The sequence below is a fragment of the Drosophila takahashii genome, chromosome 3R (assembly GCF_030179915.1).
Source record: "Drosophila takahashii strain IR98-3 E-12201 chromosome 3R, DtakHiC1v2, whole genome shotgun sequence".
Taxonomy (NCBI): Eukaryota; Metazoa; Arthropoda; class Insecta; order Diptera; family Drosophilidae; genus Drosophila; species Drosophila takahashii.
The window spans coordinates 31,757,773-31,778,424 of record NC_091681.1 but is presented as its reverse complement, the minus strand read 5'-3'; the positions used below and the strand labels follow the sequence as shown (position 1 = coordinate 31,778,424).

The 20,652-nt window shown below is 39.9% G+C and overlaps 7 protein-coding genes across 7 annotated transcripts; 1 reads left to right on the top strand and 6 right to left on the bottom strand.

Annotated features, from left to right (window-relative positions):
- Positions 1 to 215: 215 nt before the first annotated feature.
- LOC108064790 (uncharacterized) lies at positions 216 to 2,005 on the top strand. Its single transcript, XM_017152500.3, has 3 exons — positions 216 to 1,153; positions 1,339 to 1,555; positions 1,611 to 2,005. Exons 1-3 carry the CDS (start codon positions 311 to 313, stop codon positions 1,802 to 1,804), a joined length of 1,254 nt encoding a protein of 417 aa, XP_017007989.2. The 5' UTR covers positions 216 to 310; the 3' UTR covers positions 1,805 to 2,005.
- LOC108064797 (uncharacterized) lies at positions 1,930 to 3,450 on the bottom strand. Its single transcript, XM_017152511.3, has 2 exons — positions 2,342 to 3,450; positions 1,930 to 2,282 (listed from the first exon to the last, which is right to left on the bottom strand). The coding sequence occupies exons 1-2, from the start codon at positions 3,405 to 3,407 to the stop codon at positions 2,098 to 2,100; spliced, it is 1,251 nt and encodes a 416-aa protein (XP_017008000.2). The 5' UTR covers positions 3,408 to 3,450; the 3' UTR covers positions 1,930 to 2,097.
- Positions 3,451 to 4,231: 781 nt separating this feature from the next.
- Positions 4,232 to 5,630, bottom strand: LOC108064526 (uncharacterized). Its single transcript, XM_017152101.3, has 3 exons — positions 5,073 to 5,630; positions 4,481 to 5,009; positions 4,232 to 4,416 (listed from the first exon to the last, which is right to left on the bottom strand). Exons 1-3 carry the CDS (start codon positions 5,622 to 5,624, stop codon positions 4,232 to 4,234), a joined length of 1,266 nt encoding a protein of 421 aa, XP_017007590.2. The 5' UTR covers positions 5,625 to 5,630.
- Positions 5,631 to 7,540: 1,910 nt separating this feature from the next.
- Positions 7,541 to 9,061, bottom strand: LOC108064517 (uncharacterized). The gene is made up of 3 exons (XM_017152090.3): positions 8,476 to 9,061; positions 7,886 to 8,414; positions 7,541 to 7,819 (listed from the first exon to the last, which is right to left on the bottom strand). The coding sequence occupies exons 1-3, from the start codon at positions 9,019 to 9,021 to the stop codon at positions 7,635 to 7,637; spliced, it is 1,260 nt and encodes a 419-aa protein (XP_017007579.2). The 5' UTR covers positions 9,022 to 9,061; the 3' UTR covers positions 7,541 to 7,634.
- A 520-nt stretch (positions 9,062 to 9,581) lies between these two features.
- LOC108064544 (uncharacterized) lies at positions 9,582 to 11,138 on the bottom strand. The gene is made up of 3 exons (XM_017152125.3): positions 10,495 to 11,138; positions 9,907 to 10,435; positions 9,582 to 9,840 (listed from the first exon to the last, which is right to left on the bottom strand). Exons 1-3 carry the CDS (start codon positions 11,047 to 11,049, stop codon positions 9,656 to 9,658), a joined length of 1,269 nt encoding a protein of 422 aa, XP_017007614.2. The 5' UTR covers positions 11,050 to 11,138; the 3' UTR covers positions 9,582 to 9,655.
- Positions 11,139 to 14,531: 3,393 nt separating this feature from the next.
- LOC138913320 (uncharacterized) lies at positions 14,532 to 15,569 on the bottom strand. The gene has a single exon (XM_070216595.1). The coding sequence runs from the start codon at positions 15,567 to 15,569 to the stop codon at positions 14,532 to 14,534; it is 1,038 nt and encodes a 345-aa protein (XP_070072696.1).
- A 1,483-nt stretch (positions 15,570 to 17,052) lies between these two features.
- On the bottom strand, positions 17,053 to 18,614 carry LOC108064436 (uncharacterized). The gene is made up of 2 exons (XM_017151955.3): positions 17,445 to 18,614; positions 17,053 to 17,380 (listed from the first exon to the last, which is right to left on the bottom strand). Exons 1-2 carry the CDS (start codon positions 18,559 to 18,561, stop codon positions 17,181 to 17,183), a joined length of 1,317 nt encoding a protein of 438 aa, XP_017007444.2. The 5' UTR covers positions 18,562 to 18,614; the 3' UTR covers positions 17,053 to 17,180.
- Positions 18,615 to 20,652: the final 2,038 nt, after the last annotated feature.

Sequence of the window (20,652 nt, the reverse complement as noted above, 5' to 3'; positions counted from 1 at the left end):
CAGCCAACAGTATCCACAAGATTCGTTCCACATTTATCCACAAACTGGTTTTGAGTGCCACATGCTTGGTAGCTCTCTCATGTACAATATACATTGTACATATTATATATACCTAAATCAGCTGATAAGCCAGCTAAAAACAGAGAGAGCTTTATGGAAGCTCTATCATTCTCCCAGCCGTCACATGTTTCGCCCCACATTCTTGATTCGATAGCCCCCATATTAAGTTGTTGCTCAGCTGCTCTGCTCTCGGTTTTTTTCTTCCATTCGGTGCGGTCAGGTGACTTGAAAAAAAAACAAAAAATAAATAATGGGAACCGGCAGCAAGAACTACCAGGCTCCGGAATGGCTAACCGCGGAGTTCCTGCAGGATGTGCTGAAGGAGCACTTCAAGGAGGAGCAGCTGGCAGTCACCGAGTTGCTGGTGAAGAGCGCCCAAGTTGGTGACCAGGCGGCGGGATTCGCCAGTGAAATGCACCGGGCCAGCTTCAATCTTCAGCGGGGTTCGGCGCCGAAGAGCAAGTTCTCGGTGATTGTGAAGGATCATCCCAAGGGGCAGACGGGTGCAGTGGCTCAGCGGAGTAAGCTCTTCAAGCGCGAGATTCTGGCCTACAAGGAGGTGCTGCCGCGGGTACAGGCCCTCCTCCAATCTATCGGAGATCAAACGAAAATCGCACCCACATGCTACTACACCACGGAATCGCCGGAACCCTTTCTGATTCTGGAGGATATGCAACAGTCGGGCTTTGAGAATTTCGAGCGGGGTCGTCTGCTGAACCTGGACTACGTACTGCCCACCATCGAGAAGTTGGCCAAGCTGCATGCCGCCAGCGCCGTCATCGCCCAGGACAACCCCGAGGTACTGGAGTTCTTCGACGAGGCGCCCATTTCCCGGAATCCTGATCGCCGCGACTTCCTCACCTTCTTCCCCGTGAACATAAGATGCGTCGCCGAGGAGGTGGCCCACTGGAAGGGCTACGAGGAGATCACCGAGAAGATGTTCAAGCTGGCCGAGAACGTCCTGCAAAGGGCTTTGGCCATGTTCGAGTCCACCGGCAAGGAGTTCCGCGTCTTTAACCTCACCGACATGTGGATCAACAATCTCTTGTTCCATATCAACAATGAGACCAAGGAGCCAGACGATGTGATTGCGGTAGGTATTTAAATAGGAGCTGCAAAAACATCGAAATTATCGATATTTTTCAAACATCGAAATTATCGATATGTTTCAAACTTCGATGTTTATCGGAAATATCGATATTTTTCAAGCTCTAAAATTGTTATTCTTTTATTAGAAAAGAAAATTAATAAATATTTATATACCATTTTGCATTCCAGCTGGACTTCCAGTTGGCCTACGTGGGATCCCCAACCATTGATCTCAACTACTTCCTCTACGGTTCCTTGAACGAGAATGTTCGCAAGGTTCACTTCAAGTATATCGTTCTGAAGTACCAGAGGGCGCTTACAGAGACACTGCAGAAGCTGAACTACAAGGGACACATTCCCACCCTCAAGGAACTCCACATCGAGATGATCCACACCAGCCTAATGGGTAAGTTTACTTCTCATTACTTCAATATATAAATGCTAATGATCTACTCTTTCAGGTGTCATCGGTGCCACCTGCCTGACTCCCCTGATTTTCCGGGAGGAAGCTGGCTTCGAGAACCTCGAGGATCTGAACTCGCGCACTGAGGACGGCGATCGTTTCCGGCGGGAAAATGTCGAGAATCCCAAGTACCGGGCTTTCCTGCAGCGAACCATCAAGGAGTTCGAGCTGTCCGGATTCTTGGATATTTAACTGAATGAACCGAGGAGAGAAATTGACATATAGAGAGCACTTAAACAAAGAACCTTACATTCGATCAAAAGTATTTGGGCTTCCAGATAGAGTAAGCTTTTATTTTTGCAGACACATGAGTATTTTCACACAAACAAATATAGTATCGACAATTGTTATAAAATTATATTAAAAATTAATCCTAAATGGGGGCTAAACATATATACATATACAATTATTTAGCACCTAGAAATTTCAATCTTTTATAGCAATATCACAATTTTGAAAAGCTATTTATCGATTCGCCACCTGCCTTACAGATCCTTAAAGTATCCCAATTCTTCGAATTTGGGTAGAAGCTTTTTGATTTCATCAACAAAGAAATCGAATGAAAAGGCTAATTCTCTGGTTTCTGAGTCCTGAATTATTTCGTTCATTTTCAGCTTGTTTTCTTTAATGGCCAGAATCATTGGCAGAAAAGTGGTCATGAGGAAAAAGTCTGTTGGTCAAAAGATTCGAGTTAGTAATTAAAAACAGAAAGTAGATATAGTAACTTACCATAGAACTTGTGACGGTGAATTTGCTTCCAGAGACCAGCTTGAGTGGGCAATTCGCCCTTGTAGCCCACTTTCTTCAGGGTTTCCTCCAGAACGGAGAAATAATAGTTGATAAGATCTTTGCCGAGATCCCATCGCTGCTCTGGGTTCATAAGCATGTAGACCGAATAAGTCAGATCGATAGTGATGGGACACAGATTACAGATTTGGAAGTCCACGAACATCACATCTCCGTTTTCCTTGAACATCATATTACGCAAATGGAAATCCCCATGACACATCACGTAATATCCATCGGATTTGATATTTTTACGGTACTCCTGCAGCACATCAGCCATTCTCTGCATGTAGTCGTCCTTTATTTTCTCAAAGTACGGCTTGTACTTTCCAAGTTCAGGAGTCTTTTCTAGCATTCTTATGAAACTACCCATTCCACTGGTGACCATGGGATCGGACATCAAGGTGGGCATCTCAATCAAGCCATATTTGAATTCTTTCAAGAAATCGGGCTGCTCGTTCATAACTTTCATGCTAACAGCATGCCATTTGGCCAATTTGGAAAATACTGTTTTCAGTTCCTCCTCTTTGACAGGACGATTCCGAATGACAGAGTATCCCTGTGGCACCAGATCCTCGAATATCATCACCTGTCTAGGCTCTAGACTGTGATAGATGCACGGGACATATAGCTTTGTATTATCGCCCGCCTCCCGAAGAATCCTTTCGAACTCGGGTAGAGCCTTGGTGTAGGCCCCAATTTCGGTGGAGAACAAATGCGATTCGCTCAGCATATCCTTCTTGTGACCTTCCTGCTCGGGCATTGTCTTGATGATAAGGGGCTTGGAGAACTTTCCCTTCGCGGTGGTATACTCCGCCGTAGTGCGGAACATAACGCTGGCATAGTGATCTCCCTGAGCACTTGCGGGTGTGATTTTAAGATCGGTTACTTTCAGTTCTGGGCACTTTTCGTAATTGCTGAGAACGTCACCAATGAACTGGGCATTCAGCCACGTCGGAGCCTCCAGCTCGTCGGCATTGAACTGTTCTGTATCTGCGTTATCTGGCATTTTCGTTTCGCGGTCTCGGAATCTACAACTATTCGGAATACTGTGCAAGCTGGTTATACTAACATCAATTGGGTATTCGCTCGTTTTAAAGGTTGGCCGAGTGAGCTTTCGAAAGCGGTTTGAGCTTTTTTGAACTTAAACTTTTCAATTTTGTGTGAAATACACGTACTCATCTATCTTATCAGTAGGATAAATACCTCTTGATCACTGGTAATCTAAAATCAAGGAAGGAATCGAACTTGCAAAGCCGAAGTTTATATACCCTTGCAGATCGTTTCTATAAAATTTAAAAATTATAACAATATACTATTACAATTATAAAATAGTGGTCCAATTTTTGAAATTTATTTTGTAACTCTAAAATATAAAACAAATACTTTTTACGAAAAACGATCAGAATCAACACAGCAATTATATTTTCAAATTCATTTCCTATGGAAGTTTTACGATATTAGTCTGATTCTTCCAAAATTAAATTCGAAATTTTGTAGGGTATGATGAAATAACCATTCAAAAGTTTCATGAAAAACCAAAATATTTTCATTTGCTGGAAGCACCTGTTGCGAAATGGTTCCTTGCAAACACGGAAACAAATACGTTGTTCTGTTTGTTTAGTAAGCATGACTATCAGTTAAACTCAAAAGCTCGAGAGACACGACCATAATTTTTGATAAGTCCTAGGCAATCAGCTGCAAATTGCTCTAGTCCATGGCGATGTTAGTTTGAAATGAAGTGATAAGAGCAGTAGTATTTCCTTATAATTGTTGTTTATTAATTTCATTTAATTGCTAAGAAATTACAATTTTTAGTAACAAGTATCTAAGTTATAAATTTTCAAAATATCCCAATTTTTCAAATTTAGGCAACAAGGTCTTAACATCTTTAAGGAAAGCATCTAAGAAATAACTCTTCTGCCTTGTTTCGGGATCCAAAATTAAATCGGTCAATTTTAAACTTTTGGTTTTAATGGCGAGCATCATGCCCAGGAAGGAGGTCATCAGGAAGAAGTCTGCAACGAGGAATTTGAATGAACAAATTATAATTAAGTTTTTTATATATTTTATTCCGCTTACCATAATATCTATGACCACGAATATGCTCCCACAACCCACTCTGAGTGGGCATCTCACCCTTGAAACCCACTTTTTGGAGTGTGTCCTCCAATACGGTGAAATAATAATTGATAAAGTCCTTTCCCAGTTCACAGCGCTCCTCCGATTCCATGAGCATGTAAACTGAGTAAGTGAGGTCGACGGTGATGGGACACACATTGCTGATCTGAAAATCCACCAGCATAACGTCCTCGAAGGCTCCGGTTTTCTTGTTGTTCTTGAACATCATATTGCGAATATGGAAATCCCCGTGGCACAGCACATAATACCTATTTGCCTGCGGACCGTTGCGGTACTCCAGCATAATTTCACTCATCCGCTGAATGTAGTTTTCCTTTATCTTTTCAAAATATGGCTTGTACTTCATGAGTTCCGGAACTTTATCCAGCATTTCAATAAAGCAGGGCAACCCAGAGGTCACCATTGGATCGTTCAAAAATTCGGTCATGTCCCACATACCATATTTAAATTCTTTAAGGAAGTCCGGTCTCTAAAGGGGAAAATAATAGATTTAAATGGTATTTAATATTTCCCAAATAATGCGGTTAATTACCTCATTTATAACTTTCATGCTGACTGCATGCCATTTGGCCAACTTGGAGAAGACTTTCTTCAGTTCCTCTTTGGTGGCAGGACGATCCCGGATAACGGTGTATCCCTGTGGCACCAGATCCTCGAAAATCATCACCTGTCGCGGTTCCAGACTGTGGTAAATGCAGGGCACATAGAGCTTAGTGTTATCCCCCGCCTCTTGCAGAATCCTCTCGAACTCCGGTAAAGCCTTGGTGTACATCAAGATTTCTGTCTCGAAGATGTGTGACTTCGAGAGCATATCCTTTTTGTGACCTTCCTGCTCCGGCATCGTCTTAACGATGAGGGGTTTGGAGAACTTTCCCTTCTCTGTGGTGTATTCCGCCACAGTTCGGAACATGACACTGGCATAGTGATCTCCCTGGGCAGTCGCAGGGGTTATTTTCAGATCGGTAACGTGCAATGGAACCTTTTCGTATGCACTTAGAACCTCTTCAATAAACTGGACATTGAGCCAAGCTGGTGCCTGCAGCTCGTCGGCATTAAATTGCGATGTATCTGTATTTTCTGTCATTCTGGAACCCCTTTTTAAACTTTAACTAGAATGATTAACGATCGTTCGGGTTATGGCGAGAACTATTGGGGGTCCGCTCATTTTATACGATTCTAAATAAAGCTTACCCGCAGGTGAGAAAGCTTTATTTTATTTTTGAAAATGCGAAGTTGTGTCTATTTTCATAATTCTCCTTTTAATTGGCCCATCGTCCCTATGGCAGCTAAAGATAAATTTTTTTTAAGGCTTTCAAAATCTTAACAAAATTAAGAACCACTGAAGAGAATAAGATCAAAAACAGCTAAGCTATAATATTTTTCCTCTTGCTTTCCCAATTATTGCAAAGCTTTATAAAGTTTAACGAACAGTGCTTTTCTAGTGAATATTTAACCAAGTCATGCTGATGTTTAGCAAACATTTAGAAACTATTTTAGATTACTGTTTTCTGACTTACAAAACTCTTCAATTGCATCACCCACGGAGAACAAATTCTTAAAAATATATGTTTTTTAATTTAATTTATTTATTTTGGTTTTATCCCAGTGCTTATGTATTTATGCCTAACGGAATGGTCTTGCAAAACCATTGCTAAAAAAGTAATAGTCAGAAAGAAATATAAAATATATATAAAAAGTAAAAATAGCTTGAATGCTGAAATTTTCAGGGTTCAAAATATGATGAAATCTCAGATCCTTTTTCTGTGCTCCCAGTATTTCACCAAAGAAGTGTTCAGTTAGATAAGCCGGTTCATTAGCGTTTAATTAATAAATGTCATCGTCCGACTTTTTAGAGCCACTTCTGCAATCTTATCATTCGAAATCGAACTATTTACTTAACAATTTAAGCTGGTTTGGACTGCTTAAAACATTTTCACTGTACTGATTAATATAAGATTTTAGCACTATTTTGTCTATCCAAAATAAACAAATTAATCTAATCGACTGTAGTGGAATACAAAATTTAATGTAAAAATTACCAGGCCTTATCAATATGAATTTATTTTTAACTTGTATAGCCTTTTAAGCTTTTTTTAAAAACAATTCTCATGCTTATGTATTTAAATTCAAAGTTATTAGGAAATTAAAAAGTCTTTGGCTTATCTTTAAAAACAAAGCTTTTGCCACAAAATCGTATAAAACAACCGGACTTTCAAGAATTCCCACCATAGCCCAACCGATCGCAGTTTGCCCACGCAAAATGGATTGTGGGAACAAATACATCGCAACAAATATTTGGGTAAGAGGATAAAGCAACATAAAATTGGATATTAAGTAACTAACATTCTTTTTTAATTCATTAAAGATTTCTACATGATTACCACATCGTTTCCAATTATGATGGGTATTAAATCAAACGCGATAAATTTACACGAAATAATCCACGATCCAGAGGCTCGGCAGAAGTCCTTTTTTAACGATGCCTATGTAAAAGGTGATTCCAAGCTTCTTAAGAAATATGAGGAATTGGGATACTTTAAAGATCTGTAAATTAAAAATTTTAATAAAAAATAAATATTGTTCTCAAATCTTCCTAATTCAACACCAATTCTAAAAGTGACCCCATTCGTTCAAAGCATGCCAATATTTCGGTCAAATTTTATGACCAAGCGTTCATGAACTGACAACAAACGGGCTTACGCACTTTTTGACCCCGTTTGGGCTTGATTTTTTAAAGATTCGAACTGATTTTTTTCTGGGTGTAGGTACCTCCCATTTCATAACAAAATGGGCAGCTTTCCAAATTTGATGATCATCATTGTTAAATTGACAAACGATTGTTACTTCTCAAAAATGTATTTATTTGTTTATTTGCTAGAGAAGTAGATAAGAGTTGCGTCACCAAGTGCCATTGAACTTCACCTTTCAATAGAACCCCAAGACTTCCTTACAATTGGTACTTCAATAAAAGTAGGAAGATAACACAGTGTTTTGTTGATTTGCAGTTCAAACAATTCTTTATTACAAATTTATAATCGTAATGTTAGTATTTTACTGTTCAGATACCGTTTCAGCCATATTTTAAATTTATAAACTATAGATCATTGAAGTAACCCAATTTTTCAAATTTGGGCAGGAGCTTAGTGACATCTTTCACATAGCCTTCATAAAAGTAGGACTTCGCCCGAACCTCTGCATTTTGTAGTGCTTCGTGCATTTTAAGAGTATTTGACTTAACACCCATCATCAGTGGAAGCAATGTGCTAATCAAAAATAAATCTGCAATGGATTAAAACAGGATGTTAGTACTTAAATCTCCAATTGCAACTTGAGCCACACTCTTACCAAAGTATTTGTTGTTGTGTATTTGATCCCACAAACCAGTTTCCGTTGGCATATCCCCCTTGTATCCAATTTTCCTAAGAGTCTCGAGCAAAACAGAGAAATAGTAGTTGATTAGGTCCTTTCCCATATCCCAACGCTGTTCCGGCTCCATCAACATGTAAATGGAGTATGTTAGATCAATTGTGATGGGAACAAGATTGCAGAACTGGAAATCGACTAGCATGACATCATCGTAGGCTCCCAACTTCTTGTTGTGCCTAAACATCATATTGCGAAGATGAAAGTCTCCGTGGCACAGGACATAGTTTCGATCATTCCGCCGATATTTGTGATACTCGTGCATCTCAACTTTCAGTCTGTCCAGGTAATTATCTTTTATCTTGTCGAAATGAGGCTTATACTTTTTCAGCTCTGGGGTTTTGTCCAGCATTTTAATAAAGTCTGACATGCCAGTTGTTATAAAGGGATCAGTATTGAAAGTGGGCATTTCAAAGAAGCCATACTTGAACTCCTTCAAGAAAGTAGGTTGCTGAGGGACAAGGTAATTATAAAATCATACATTTAAAACCAGAAAAATGTATGTATCCTACCTCATTAATGACTTTCATGCTGACTGCATGCCATTTGGCTAGTTTGGCGAAGACTAATTTCGAATCCCCCTCCGAGGGAGGACTATTCCGAATGACGGTGTATCCCTGGGGCACCAGATCCTCGAAGATCATCACCTGACGCGGCTTCAGGCTGTGATAAATGCAGGGCACGAACAGCTTGGTATAATCGCCAGCCTCCTGGAGAATTCTTTCGAACTCTGGCAGTGCATGGCAGTACGTTCCGATTTCCGTTTCGAACAGATGCGATTCGGCCAGCATGTCCTTCTTGTGACCCTCCTCCTCCGGCATCGTCTTGATGATCAGCGGCTTGGAGAACTTTCCCTTGGCGGTGGTGTACTCCACTTTGGTGCGGAACATAACGCTGGCATAGTGATCTCCTTGGGCAGTCGCAGGGGAGATCTGCAGATCGGTTACGTTAAGATCTACCTTCTCGTAGGCACTCAAAATTTCCGCGATAAACTGCGCATTCAGCCATGCTGGCGCCTGAAGCTCGTCTGCGTTGAATTCAGTAATTTGGCTTTCCATTTTATAGATACTCTTGATATTCCAACCGTTCAGTTAGCAATCAAAGTTGATAGTGCGAGAGGTTTGTGATACTGCAATCGCTTTAAATAGAACTGGGCAAGCTTTTATTTAGCTTTTCAAAGGCTTCTAGCAGTTTTCATTCCTATAACTTTCAATTGCTCGTGAAATTTTGTTATCTTATCAATCCTATTCGTTATCCTTGTTATAGATTTTTTTTTAAATTCGATTAAATACATAAAAATAAAACAACCGTTTTTATTTTTTCTGTAATTTTTTTTTAGAAAAACCAGACCTGTCAAGAAAATGTTTATTTTCTAATGTTCATAAATCTTAAATCTAAAATAAGCAGCGTAACATTCTAGACAATTGCCGCCTACAAAAGTAAATTAACCAAAAGCTGCGATATAACAATGACTATACATTCTTTTTTTCAGCTCAATAGCGTTGTCATTAAAATTATTGCAATCTCCTCTATTTTTCTTTATCTTGAATACGCTGAGTGAAAATTTCTATAGTTAACATGTATGCAACCAATACTAATATTAAATAAACGCATTAGATTCAGTAAACTCACTTCAATACTTTTATTATTAATTTACAAACCATTTTTTATTTCAAATATTAGTAATTTCAGTTATAGCCCCTTAAAGTAGCCAAGCTCCTCGAATTTGGGCAAAAGTTTGGTAACATCTTCGACGTATGTATCCAAAAAGTAGGTCTTCTCACGACTTTCCGGATTCTGAATAAGGTCATGCATTTTAAAACTATTTGATTTGATCGCCAGAATCAGGGGAAGAAAAGTGCTTATCAAAAAGAAATCTAAAAGTAGATTAAAAAGAGTATAAGATTCTTCAGCTCCTGCTTTCGACGATCTAACTATCTCACCATAATACTTATTGCGATGAATTTGCTCCCAGAGTTTCGCTTGGGTTGGCATATTACCCTTGTATTTAATTCTCTTGAGGGTAGCGACCAGAACTGTGAAATAGTAATTAATCAAGTCCTTTCCCATTTCCCTCCGTTGTTCCGGTTCCATCAGCATATAGATGGAATACGTTAAGTCAACGGTAATGGGACAAAGGTTGCTAATCTGGAAATCCACCAGCATGGTATCCTCGTGGTCTCCCGTCTCCTTGTTGTTCTTGAACATCATGTTGCGAAGATGAAAGTCCCCGTGGCACAGGACATAGTAACCATCGTTCCGGCGATTCTTATGATATTCTTGCATCTCCGCTTCCAAACGTTTCATATATTTCAGATTAATTTTTTCAAAATATGGCTTATATTTTTTTAGGTCAGGTAATTTATCTAGCATTTCAATAAAGCTCTTCATGCCAGTGGTTATGAAAGGGTCGTTCTGTATGGCGGGCATATCAAAAAGGCCATATTTGAAGTCCTGAAGAAATGCAGGTTGCTAGGAGTTTAAAAATTTCATTAAAATCATATAATATTTCCCTTATTTATTTAACTCACCTCCTTTATAACTTTCATGCTAACAGCATGCCATTTGGCCAACTTCGAGAAGGCTGTTTTGAGTTCATCCAGTGCTACAGGACGATCCCGAATCACATAGTATCCGTGAGGCACCAGATCCTCAAATATCATCACTCTACGCGGATCCAGGCTGTGATAGATGCAGGGAACAAAGAGCTTGGTGTTGTCCCCTGCCTCGCGTAGAATTCTCTCGAATTCCGGCAGAACCTGGCAGTACATCCCAATCTCGGTTTCGAACAGATGCGATTCGCTCAGCATGTCCTTCTTGTGTCCTTCCTGCTCCGGCATCGTCTTGATGATAAGGGGCTTTGAGAACTTTCCTTTCGCGGTGGTATACTCCGCTGTGGTGCGGAACATAACGCTAGCATAGTGATCTCCCTGAAAACTCGCGGGTGTGATTTTCAGATCAATCACTTTCAGTTCCGGGGCCTCTTCGTACGCGCTTAGAATTCCCTCGATAAACTGGGGATTCAGCCAAGCCGGGGCCTCCAGTTCGTCGTCGTTGAACTGTTCCGCATCTATCTTGTCACTCATTCTGTATTATTGGGATTGCTATTGCACAATCTATAAGTCGACAAGTGCCACGACTATTCTGAGTGCTGTTGTAGTTTGTTATGGAAAACCCGATCACGGGCTTGGCCCATTTTAAGCAAAATGGTTGAGCTTTCAAATCTTTTTGCTCAAGCTTTTCGTATTCATCGCCACCCTCGGTTCTAGTGATCAATAATTGTTATTACTGAGTATAATCAGTTTTAACTTATAAACTTATGATTATTTAATATCAACAACTAGGTTCTGGCAGGAAATATTACAAATAAATAAATAATTAATTTAGTTTAATTGCGTTCAAATGTATTGTGCTTGCAGGAGATTTGTCACAACTAAATAAAATATTCTAGCCACTTAGGAACTTTTATTTACAATAGTTACATACTTCAGCAAAAAACAAGAAAGGAAGCTAGCTTCGGCAAGCCGAAGCTTATATACCCTTGCAGATCATTCTATTAATTTACAAATCGCAAAAATGTTAAATTTCTTATTATTTCACATTAATTTTTCGATCGTTTCTATCACAGCTATATTTATTGGGGGTTTATAGTTAACAATAAATCTGCTAACTTATATTAACATAATTATTTACTTAAATAAATATAACTTAAATAAGAGTTTAACAAAGCAGTGTTATTAGTACAGATTATTCGAAGATTCAAGAAAGGAGTAAATTTTAGCTGATAAACATTCAATCGAGTTTTCCAATGATATTTCAGTATACAATAAATTATAATTTGAACAAAGAACCCTAAAGGGCTCATGAACTGCAAAATTTGACCTACAAATTGGCAGGTGAATTGGGCGAAAAGTTCGAGTGAATCTTAAAGGGACAGCGATGTCAATGTAGCTCAGGAGACGCGGGGAATTTACCTCACCCAAAAGCAGTTTATGTAAAAAAATTACTCCACCGCACATTCTGCGATGTTTTAGAGATTGTAAATCAATTAATTTTAATCTCGATTCATAGGGTGGCAAGTGTCTATTCGGATCCCAGTTTAGCTGACGCAAAGCGAATAATAGAAACTGCTTTTGAACTGACTCAATTAGTTTTTGTTGTTCATTATATTGAGGGCTCCATACACTCGAGCAATATTCCAAAATAGGGCGAACCATGGAAACATACAAAGTTTTTGTTGTGTATGGATCGTCAAACTCCTTGGCCCAACGTTTTATGAAGGCTAAAACCCCCCTAGCTTTACCAATAGTAACGGAGATGTGGCTTTTGAAACATAATTTGCTGTCGAATAAAACACCTAGATCATTTACTTTGGAAATACGTTCCAAAATACAATTCCCGAGATAGTAGGGTTGAATATTAGCTGAAGTTCGATAAAAAGACATCGACTTGCATTTTGCATGGTTAAGATGTAACAAGTTAATGGAGCACCAAGACTGTAATTCATTTAGATCCGATTGTAGGCGGTGGTGAGAGATTTGGTCGGAGTATGAAAGGCAAATTTTTACATCATCAGCATACATTAAAGTAGTGGCGAAAGATATGACATTTGGAAGATCGTTTATAAAGAGTACAAACAGTAGTGGACCTAAGTGACTGCCTTGGGGGACACCAGAAAAAACATTTACAACAGAAGACAATTGATTATTAAAGAGAACGCGTTGAGTTCTATTTGAGAGATATGCCAAAATCCAGTTTAGTAAAATTGGTGGAAATCCAAGAAGAGACAGTTTGTGAAGGAGAAGGCTATGGTTTACTGAATCAAATGCCTTGCTGAAGTCCGTAAAAATAACATCAGTTTGGCATTTTTTAAGGAAACTTCGATGAATGAGACAAGAGAATTCGAGGAGATTTGTAGTAGTTGACCGATGCTTAACAAAACCATGCTGAGCTGGAGAGATTATGGATGTACACATATGTTGAAGTTGGCAGGTGACCAACTGTTCGAAAAGCTTAGGTAAAGCAGAGAGTTTGGCAATACCGCGATAGTTTTCAACATCGGATCTTGAGCCTTTTTTATGCAGAGGAATGATGAAAGATTCACTCCAGATTCTCGGGAATTCAGAAAGAAGCAGAGATTGGTTGAATAAAAAAGTAATTGGCCAGGACAAAGTTTCGGCACAGTTTCTAAGGACACAGCTTGGTATCTTATCAGGACCCGGAGAAAACGATATCTCAAGAGACAGAAGGGCTTTCAGAACGTCTTTGACTTCAAAGTATGGTACATAGATATTATTAATGTGGGATAGAGGGTATGGATAAGGAGTCGAGGAGCTATAGGACTGTGGAGAGTAGGTTGACTGGAAAAATTTGGCAAAAAGATTAGATATGTTTAATGATGAGGATTCAGAAGAGCTTTTATAATGAAGAGATGAGGGATAACAGTTACACTTTCTTTTAGAATTCACAAAGGAATAAAAGTGTTTTGGATCCGAGCGAATGTTTTCTCTACATTGAGCAATGTAGCGAGCATAACTCTGATTAGCAGCCATAGTAAATTCAGAGCGAATCGATACGTACTTCGCCAGGTCAACGGAGAGGTTGGTTTTTAGATATTTTTTGTATAGCCTTGATTTTTTGTTTTTGAGGTAAGATAAGTGCTTATTAAACCATGGAGGCTTGGATGAGTCAATAACAGATACATCTGGGACGAAAATGTTGATCGACGAGTGCAAGAACTCATAAAACGTTGACACTGCGGTCTCTAGATCATAACATGATTTTAATAATGACCAATCGATGGCACCCAAATGTTGACTCAAACTGTAGAAATTTGCTCTGCGAAAACATTTGACTCGTGTGGCCGATGTACTACGAGTTTCAGCGTTAATCTCAACTTTCAACAACAAGGTTGGGTGGTAAGGATCTTCTGGTGTGGAGAAGGGTGAGCATCGGAGCACAATTGTAAGGGTCTCGTTATTAACAAAGATTAAATCTAGGAGCCTGTCTTTATTGTTCTCCACAAAGTTAATCTGACCCAAAGACAAATCAGATAGGCCGTCGATAAAATCATGTTGACTCTCAGTAAAAAGAAGATTGGAGTCCGGTGAAGTCACCCAAAGCAGGTTAGGCAAGTTAAAGTCACCCATTACAATGAAATGATCTTCATCGCCAGTTGCAGATGAAACTAAATCAATTGCAGAAAGGTGCATTAAGTACAGAGATTCATCCGATTTAGGTGGAATATAAGAGCAAGTTATGTAAATGTTGCTACTATTTAAAGATATTTTGACTGCTATAAATTCAATGGAATGATCATTCTGAAAAGCAAAAAGCTCTGAAGACAGTGAATTGTGAACTGCAATTAAAACGCCTCCACCTAGGGTGGGGCGATCAACTCTATAAACAACAAAGTTATCAGCAAATATTTCTTGATCAGAGACGGAAGAATTAAGCCAAGTTTCAGTTAAAGCTATTACGTCGGCATCGGTGGAAAGACTGTTAACATACACCCTACTCAGTTTTCCCAGTAGACTTCGCACATTTTGGTAGAGTATTGACAAGTTATCTAGTTTTTTGAAGCAGCTGAACTGGAACCCCGAGTCTTGTCCTTTTGGAGATACTCGTGAACTAACGTATTCACTGGCCAAATTGTAGAATCAAGTGCTTTAGGGAACAAATGGTCTGTAAGAAGAATTTTAAATGAAGATATGTTACGCTTTTGCTTAAAATTAAATTTGTAGACAGAAATAGCGTTATCTGGAGCAAGAAGTTTATCGCAAAGGTAGATTTTCACATCCTCAGCAGTGGCTTCTGGGTTGAGTCTGGATACAAATATGGATTTTTGAATGACACCACTTAGAGGGATGCCCGAGACTGCAGGAGTCCCCACGCTTTTTCTCTGGTCCGTTCGGCTTGGAACACCACTCAAAGGGATGTTAGAACGACCTGGAGCCAGCCGTCTTGGGCTAGGCAGATCGTTTATAGTAGAAACTGCACATGATGCAGAGACTGAGACATCAGGAACCAGCTGCAATCCAGGAGTGGCGAGGTTTTGTTCCGGTGGAATATTACCAGGGGATGCCGCAGCTAATGCAGAGTGCGACTGCATTGGTAAGTTGTCTGAAGATCCAGATGGAGTAGTATGAGCAGGTGGAAGAGACGGTGTAAGATAGATTGGAGAGTGTTCCATGATGTTAGCACCAGTAGGAGTAGAGAGCATCGTGGTTGTCAGCCCGTTTGCAGGAAGTTGGAGATTATTTGGAATCTTCCTTTTCGGTGATTCACTTAGAATCTTGAGACCGAGAAACTGGGATTCCACTGCCAGGAACTTGTCGTTCATAGAGGTGAGGAGTTTTCGAACCTCCATAAATCCGGTCCTAGTTTGCCTCATGAAGGTGCGCATTTCATCCGTCATCTCACGGCATGCCGTGCAAGACCAGGTGAAGCCGACTTTTTTGGAGATTAAATCCCCAATACGGCCATTGAAACCGGCTCCGGCGCACTTAACGTGCGCGCAATTGTCGCACAGCCAGCATATAAGGAAAGTGTCTCCGCTGATAATGTTATTATACTCGCATTTTTTAGCAGTGCAAATGATAGTCATTTTGGCTGAGTATCAGGTCACTGTGCAGCAGACAAGCGTAGGTGTATAAGCGGCAATAGCGGCAGGGCAGAGCGGCAGCAGGGCAAAGAGCAGTCGGATGTAAGCGTCGAAGAGCAGAGCAGCAGCAGAGTAGAGAGCAGTCGGTTGTAAGCGTCGAAGAGCAGAGCAGCAGCTGGGCAGAGAGCGCTTGGATGTAAGCGTCGAAAAGCAGCGAAAGGCAGCAGCACTCCAGAGAGACGAAGTTAGCGCTGAAGAACCGATCGAAGCGCAGTGCAGTGATTGCAAGTTCGTGTAGATGTTCGTGGCAAGCACAAAGAGAGCAGTTTCACCAACAACAAACTTTATGTTTAGCTGTGACGCTGGCAAAACAGAGCGCGATTGTGTGAATGTTCGCGGCAAACACAGAGAGAACAACAAAAACAAACTGTAGGTTTAGCGGTAACGCTGGCAAACAGAGCATTAGCAAATATATTCTGTTGCCAATTTTGTTTTGCAAGTTATTATGTTACTGTCTTTTTAAAGTATCCAAACGGCTCGTATTGTTTAAGATTGCAGTGTTACTGACAATATGTTCAAAAACTGAGATGAACCGAATAGGTTTTCACAGGGAAATCGCGATGTGAAGGAGGAGCTTAGAAAAACACGTCCGAATACTAGTTGAGCTGAGCTGGGTATATGACGGTGATATAGTAGTTCGATCTTTTAAAAATTAAAATCGAAATTCGGAAATATTTCAAAATAGCCATATCCCAGAGTAGAAGGGAATGTAATAAAAACCAACAAAGATATAATTTTTTTCCCATTAATTTCCATTTAATTTTTCGACCGTTCCTATGGCAGCTATATGATATAGTGATCCGATTTAAAAAACAAAAAAACCGAAATTCAGAAATATATAAAAAAAAATATTCCCAAGAGTAGAAGGTAAAATTTCAAAAAACACCGGAGCTAGAATTTTTTTGCGTTTTTTTTTTTTGATCCTTCCTATGGGAGCTATAAGATATAGTTGTCCGATCCGGTTGGTTCCGACATATATACTACCTGCAATAGAAATACGACTTTTACGAAAGTTTCATCCCGATAGCTTTAAAACTGAGAGACTAGTTTGCGTAGAAACGGACGGACAGACGGACGGACAGACGGACGGACAGACGGACAGACGGACATGGCTAGATCGACTCGTCTTGTGATGCTGATCAAGAATATATATACTTTATGGGGTCGGAAATGTCTCCTTCACTGCGTTGCAAACTTCTGACTGAAATCATAATACCCTCTGCAAGGGTATAAACATTGATATCAAATCTTAGTTTTTTAATCAATAGCTGCACTCACGGAATCTTTTCGATTATTAAAGTTTTTACCCACTGCCGGTATTCCTATCAACCTGATTAGATCACTTACAGAAAGAGTGATGAGTGGTAAGAATAAGTGACCACACTTCCATGTAAAAAACAATTTCAGTTGAATATTTTCTATATTTCTGTTATAAAATACAATTGTGATTACATTATCTAAACTATAATACGTATAATTTTTCTACTATTTATCTATATACAATTTGGTATAGTGTGTACTATATAACACAGGTGTAAGGTCTGTACATCTCCCTCACTGATCGATATCGAGCAAACCCTCGGCCTCGAAACTGGGCAGAAGTTCACGCAAAATCCTCTGAGAAATGGGATTCCTATAGCAGGCATCCTTGAAATTAATGGCCCGCTGGTTGGTCTCCATTAGAGCATTGAAATCGGCATCGGCGGTCTCCACATTTCGCTGAATCGGGAACACCGAGATGGAAGTGTGAGCAGCTGCAAGGCAAGGAATAAATTAGTACCCAAAAATAAATATTTTTATACATCACTCTCAACTTACCGTAGAACTTCTTCTGCTGCAGCTGCTGGTGGAACTGATGCAAGCTGGGAATCGAAGCCTGGTACTGCAGCTTCCTCAGTGTGTCCGTGAAAAAGCCGAAATAGTAGGCGATCAGCTGCTCCTGATGATTCTGATGGAGATCGAACTCCAGCGAGGTGTTCATGAAGTAGAAAAGATCCAGCGCAGGCGATCCCCAGGCGGTGTATTGAAAGTCAATGATGACGACATCCAAGGGTTCCCCCGTCTCCTTATCGTACTGCACGAGTACATTATTGGTCCAAAGATCTCCGTGGGCCAGAACATTTATGTGACCGGGCGAGATGTCGAAGATTCGCTTGCCCAGCTCCATGTAGATGGGCACCAGAGCCTCCATCTTCTCGGCGTACTTTTCATATCCCGGCCACTGGGCCACCCGGCGAGTGGCCGCCTCAAACATTCCCACAAAAGCGGGTTCATAATTATCGGTGTACCGATTGAAGAAGCCCCGATCGTAGGACTCCAGCGAGTGATTCTCACGTTCGTTCAAAACCGCCGAAGTGGCATGCATCTTGGCCAATTTCCGCAGGACAATTCGGGCCAGTTTTAGATCCAATCCGACCAAACGATCGGGCATTACGAAATCACGAGCATTCAGATCCTCGAATATCAACGCCGAATTATCAATATCAACAGCCATGGTTTCGGCAAAGATCTGCTCCGTATCGCCGATCTCGCGGAGCAGAGCCTTCTGCTTGGGCAGCACCTGTTCGTAGATAATCATCTCGCGATTGAAGATATCGTAGGGTTCCATTGTGTTCTGTGCAAATTCATTGCCCTCGAAGGTCGACTTAACAATGTAGTGACCCAGCTGGGAGCTACCATCACCGCGGGTGAACTGGGCCTTGACGCGGGTCAGGACTCCACCGTAGTTTTCACCCTTGCCCAAGGCGGGATTCACCTTGACCCAGTTGATCCGGATCCTTTGGTCCTTGTAGTACTTGCGCAGGGCATCCTGCAGATAGCTTTCCGTTAGCCATTCAGGAGCATCAAGGAACACGGAAGTTGGAGGCGCAGGAGCATCGGAAACTGTGATCTTGGGAATGGCCTCGATGGCACCGATCAAATCCGAAACCGACATATTGAAGATGATCTTTGACTGTGGGACTGAGTGAACGAATTGGTGCCTAAAACTCGGAGCACTGCCGCTTTTATGGGAAAATTCTCAGACCGTCTAAACTGTTCCCAGTTCCTAGATATGAAACTGTGTGTATATCCGAGGGCTTCTCGTCACAATTGTGATTAATATAACCGTAAAATTCTGTAGCAGATTCTGTAGCTGTGAACACGGGCGCACAGATTACACTTTTTATTGGCCTCCCACCCCCAGAAACCCATTTCGGCATCCGCCCCGTGCCTCCAATCCCGTCCAGTAATCTGGATGGCTCTTGGGTTCCACCTCTCACGCCGTGGCTACTGCCTAATTGCGAATTGTTTGTGTTTGCCAAAGGCAAGCCAGTTAATCTTTATAGCACTTGCTGTCGGTTTAGGGCAGCACAAGTGTTCTTTTTTTTAGTAATTTAGCCTCAGAAATGCTAAACGTTTGCCAGCCATATCATTCCGAATGGGTGTGATTTGTCAAAATGCTAACGTCAGCCGGCGGGAGAAATCTTAGGGATGCACGAAAAATTTACAATAACTGGATTATAAGCTATCAATGATAACCCTTTGCGCAAAGTTCATTAGAATTGAGATATAAGTACAAATTTAAATTAAATTTAAAAAAAATTACTAGCATTGAAAACATAATATTATCTTTAAATAATACATTTTAAGTAATGGGAAAAAGAGTTTGATACTATATCAAATCTAAACAAATGTTATACATTTTATTCAAAATTTGAGTTTCAAATCGCTTTATCACTCGGCTTACTAAATTTAGTTAGCCTTTCCCTGATAATCTAGGTTTACTTTGTCTAGGTAAACATGAGTATTTAAACTATTTTCTCAATGGTTTACAGCTTGTTAATAAAACTCCAAGTTTGCAAAAGTCTCCCATTAGCCAAATGAATGATAATCTTTATAAGTTATACGTCAAACCAAAAACCTAGAAAACATTTTTTTAAACTTTATATTTGTGTAGGTAAGTTTCATTTAATGTTAAATCGTTTTTGAAAAAATTTAAAAAAATTATAAACAATTTTAAAAAATTTTTTTAATATATTGCTTTTACTAAAACATCTTTAATATACTTAAACCAATTGTACAATCTTTACATGACTCGTTAAATATTTAAACAGTTACTAAGGAGTCTGGGCAAACAACTCAGAAAGATGTCATACTACCCTGTTGACACAATGCAATTCTGGGACTTTGTGATAAAATATCATCCTAAACAGTACGTGTAGAAAAGTGTCCATTAAAACGGTTTACGTAAGACAATGAGAGCAGTCGATTGCTAAGTTATGATGATGAATGGGCATACGCGTGATAAGTCGGGCACAAAACTTAAAACGGAATAGAGAAATGAACGTTAATCTTAACGAAATCGGCCGAGCCTCAAGCGAAATGGGAACTTTCCTGGGATTTCGGGTATCTTAATGATGTGAACCGTGGGCGTCTGTTCCCGGCACATAAATCCAAAGATATAATGTTTATTTAGAAGCGCAGTGTTGAGCAATGGCACGATTCTTGGCACACGATACGCATATTTGAGACCTGTTGCCAAACGGAGGTAATCCCTATGGCAAATGTAGCTGCAATTGTTTGCCAAGAGTCATAAAAGCCAAGAGCGTCAGCTAAAGTCAGAAGAAATAAGTTGCAAAAAAAGAAAAGCGCAGATAGGAGTACGGAATCGAATACACTTTGAGAATTGAGTTAAGGAAAAGTTGAAGATCATATATAATGGTATATGATATATTATCATATATTAAGTGAAACTAATAAAAATTATATTTTACATCGAATTTCTATATTATAAGAGAATGGTATTATTGTTTTCCCGTTGTAACTTTTAGGATTATTATTATTATTTTAAGTGAATCTAATAATAATGGATATTTGCATAGAATTTTATATTATGTAAGAATGGTATTATTTTTTCCTCACTGTTATTTCTAGAATTATGAACTTCCCTCGATTCCAACAATGTGTTTTTCCGAGTGCAGCACAACATCTCATACAGAGGGTACAGGTAAGTGCACCGTGACAAATGTACGTCATTTAGGGGCAG

What these genes read in the sequence shown, in the direction of transcription:
- LOC108064797 (XM_017152511.3), bottom strand. Translation starts at nt 3,407, where the DNA reads ATGCCAGATAACGCAGATACAGAACAGTTCAATGCCGACGAGCTGGAG. An exon ending in TCACCGTCACAAGTTCTATG is followed by an intron (nt 2,283 to 2,341) that starts GTAAGTTACTAT and finishes TTTGACCAACAG; the next exon opens with ACTTTTTCCTCATGACCACT.
- LOC108064790 (XM_017152500.3), top strand. Translation starts at nt 311, where the DNA reads ATGGGAACCGGCAGCAAGAACTACCAGGCTCCGGAATGGCTAACCGCG. An exon ending in AGCCAGACGATGTGATTGCG is followed by an intron (nt 1,154 to 1,338) that starts GTAGGTATTTAA and finishes TTTGCATTCCAG; the next exon opens with CTGGACTTCCAGTTGGCCTA. An exon ending in GATCCACACCAGCCTAATGG is followed by an intron (nt 1,556 to 1,610) that starts GTAAGTTTACTT and finishes CTACTCTTTCAG; the next exon opens with GTGTCATCGGTGCCACCTGC.
- LOC138913320 (XM_070216595.1), bottom strand. Translation starts at nt 15,569, where the DNA reads ATGACTATCATTTGCACTGCTAAAAAATGCGAGTATAATAACATTATC.
- LOC108064526 (XM_017152101.3), bottom strand. Translation starts at nt 5,624, where the DNA reads ATGACAGAAAATACAGATACATCGCAATTTAATGCCGACGAGCTGCAG. An exon ending in GCATGAAAGTTATAAATGAG is followed by an intron (nt 5,010 to 5,072) that starts GTAATTAACCGC and finishes TTTCCCCTTTAG; the next exon opens with AGACCGGACTTCCTTAAAGA. An exon ending in TCGTGGTCATAGATATTATG is followed by an intron (nt 4,417 to 4,480) that starts GTAAGCGGAATA and finishes TCCTCGTTGCAG; the next exon opens with ACTTCTTCCTGATGACCTCC.
- LOC108064544 (XM_017152125.3), bottom strand. Translation starts at nt 11,049, where the DNA reads ATGAGTGACAAGATAGATGCGGAACAGTTCAACGACGACGAACTGGAG. An exon ending in GCATGAAAGTTATAAAGGAG is followed by an intron (nt 10,436 to 10,494) that starts GTGAGTTAAATA and finishes TTAAACTCCTAG; the next exon opens with CAACCTGCATTTCTTCAGGA. An exon ending in TCATCGCAATAAGTATTATG is followed by an intron (nt 9,841 to 9,906) that starts GTGAGATAGTTA and finishes ATCTACTTTTAG; the next exon opens with ATTTCTTTTTGATAAGCACT.
- LOC108064436 (XM_017151955.3), bottom strand. Translation starts at nt 18,561, where the DNA reads ATGTCGGTTTCGGATTTGATCGGTGCCATCGAGGCCATTCCCAAGATC. An exon ending in GCAGCAGAAGAAGTTCTACG is followed by an intron (nt 17,381 to 17,444) that starts GTAAGTTGAGAG and finishes CTTGCCTTGCAG; the next exon opens with CTGCTCACACTTCCATCTCG.
- LOC108064517 (XM_017152090.3), bottom strand. Translation starts at nt 9,021, where the DNA reads ATGGAAAGCCAAATTACTGAATTCAACGCAGACGAGCTTCAGGCGCCA. An exon ending in GCATGAAAGTCATTAATGAG is followed by an intron (nt 8,415 to 8,475) that starts GTAGGATACATA and finishes CTTGTCCCTCAG; the next exon opens with CAACCTACTTTCTTGAAGGA. An exon ending in ACACAACAACAAATACTTTG is followed by an intron (nt 7,820 to 7,885) that starts GTAAGAGTGTGG and finishes AATCCATTGCAG; the next exon opens with ATTTATTTTTGATTAGCACA.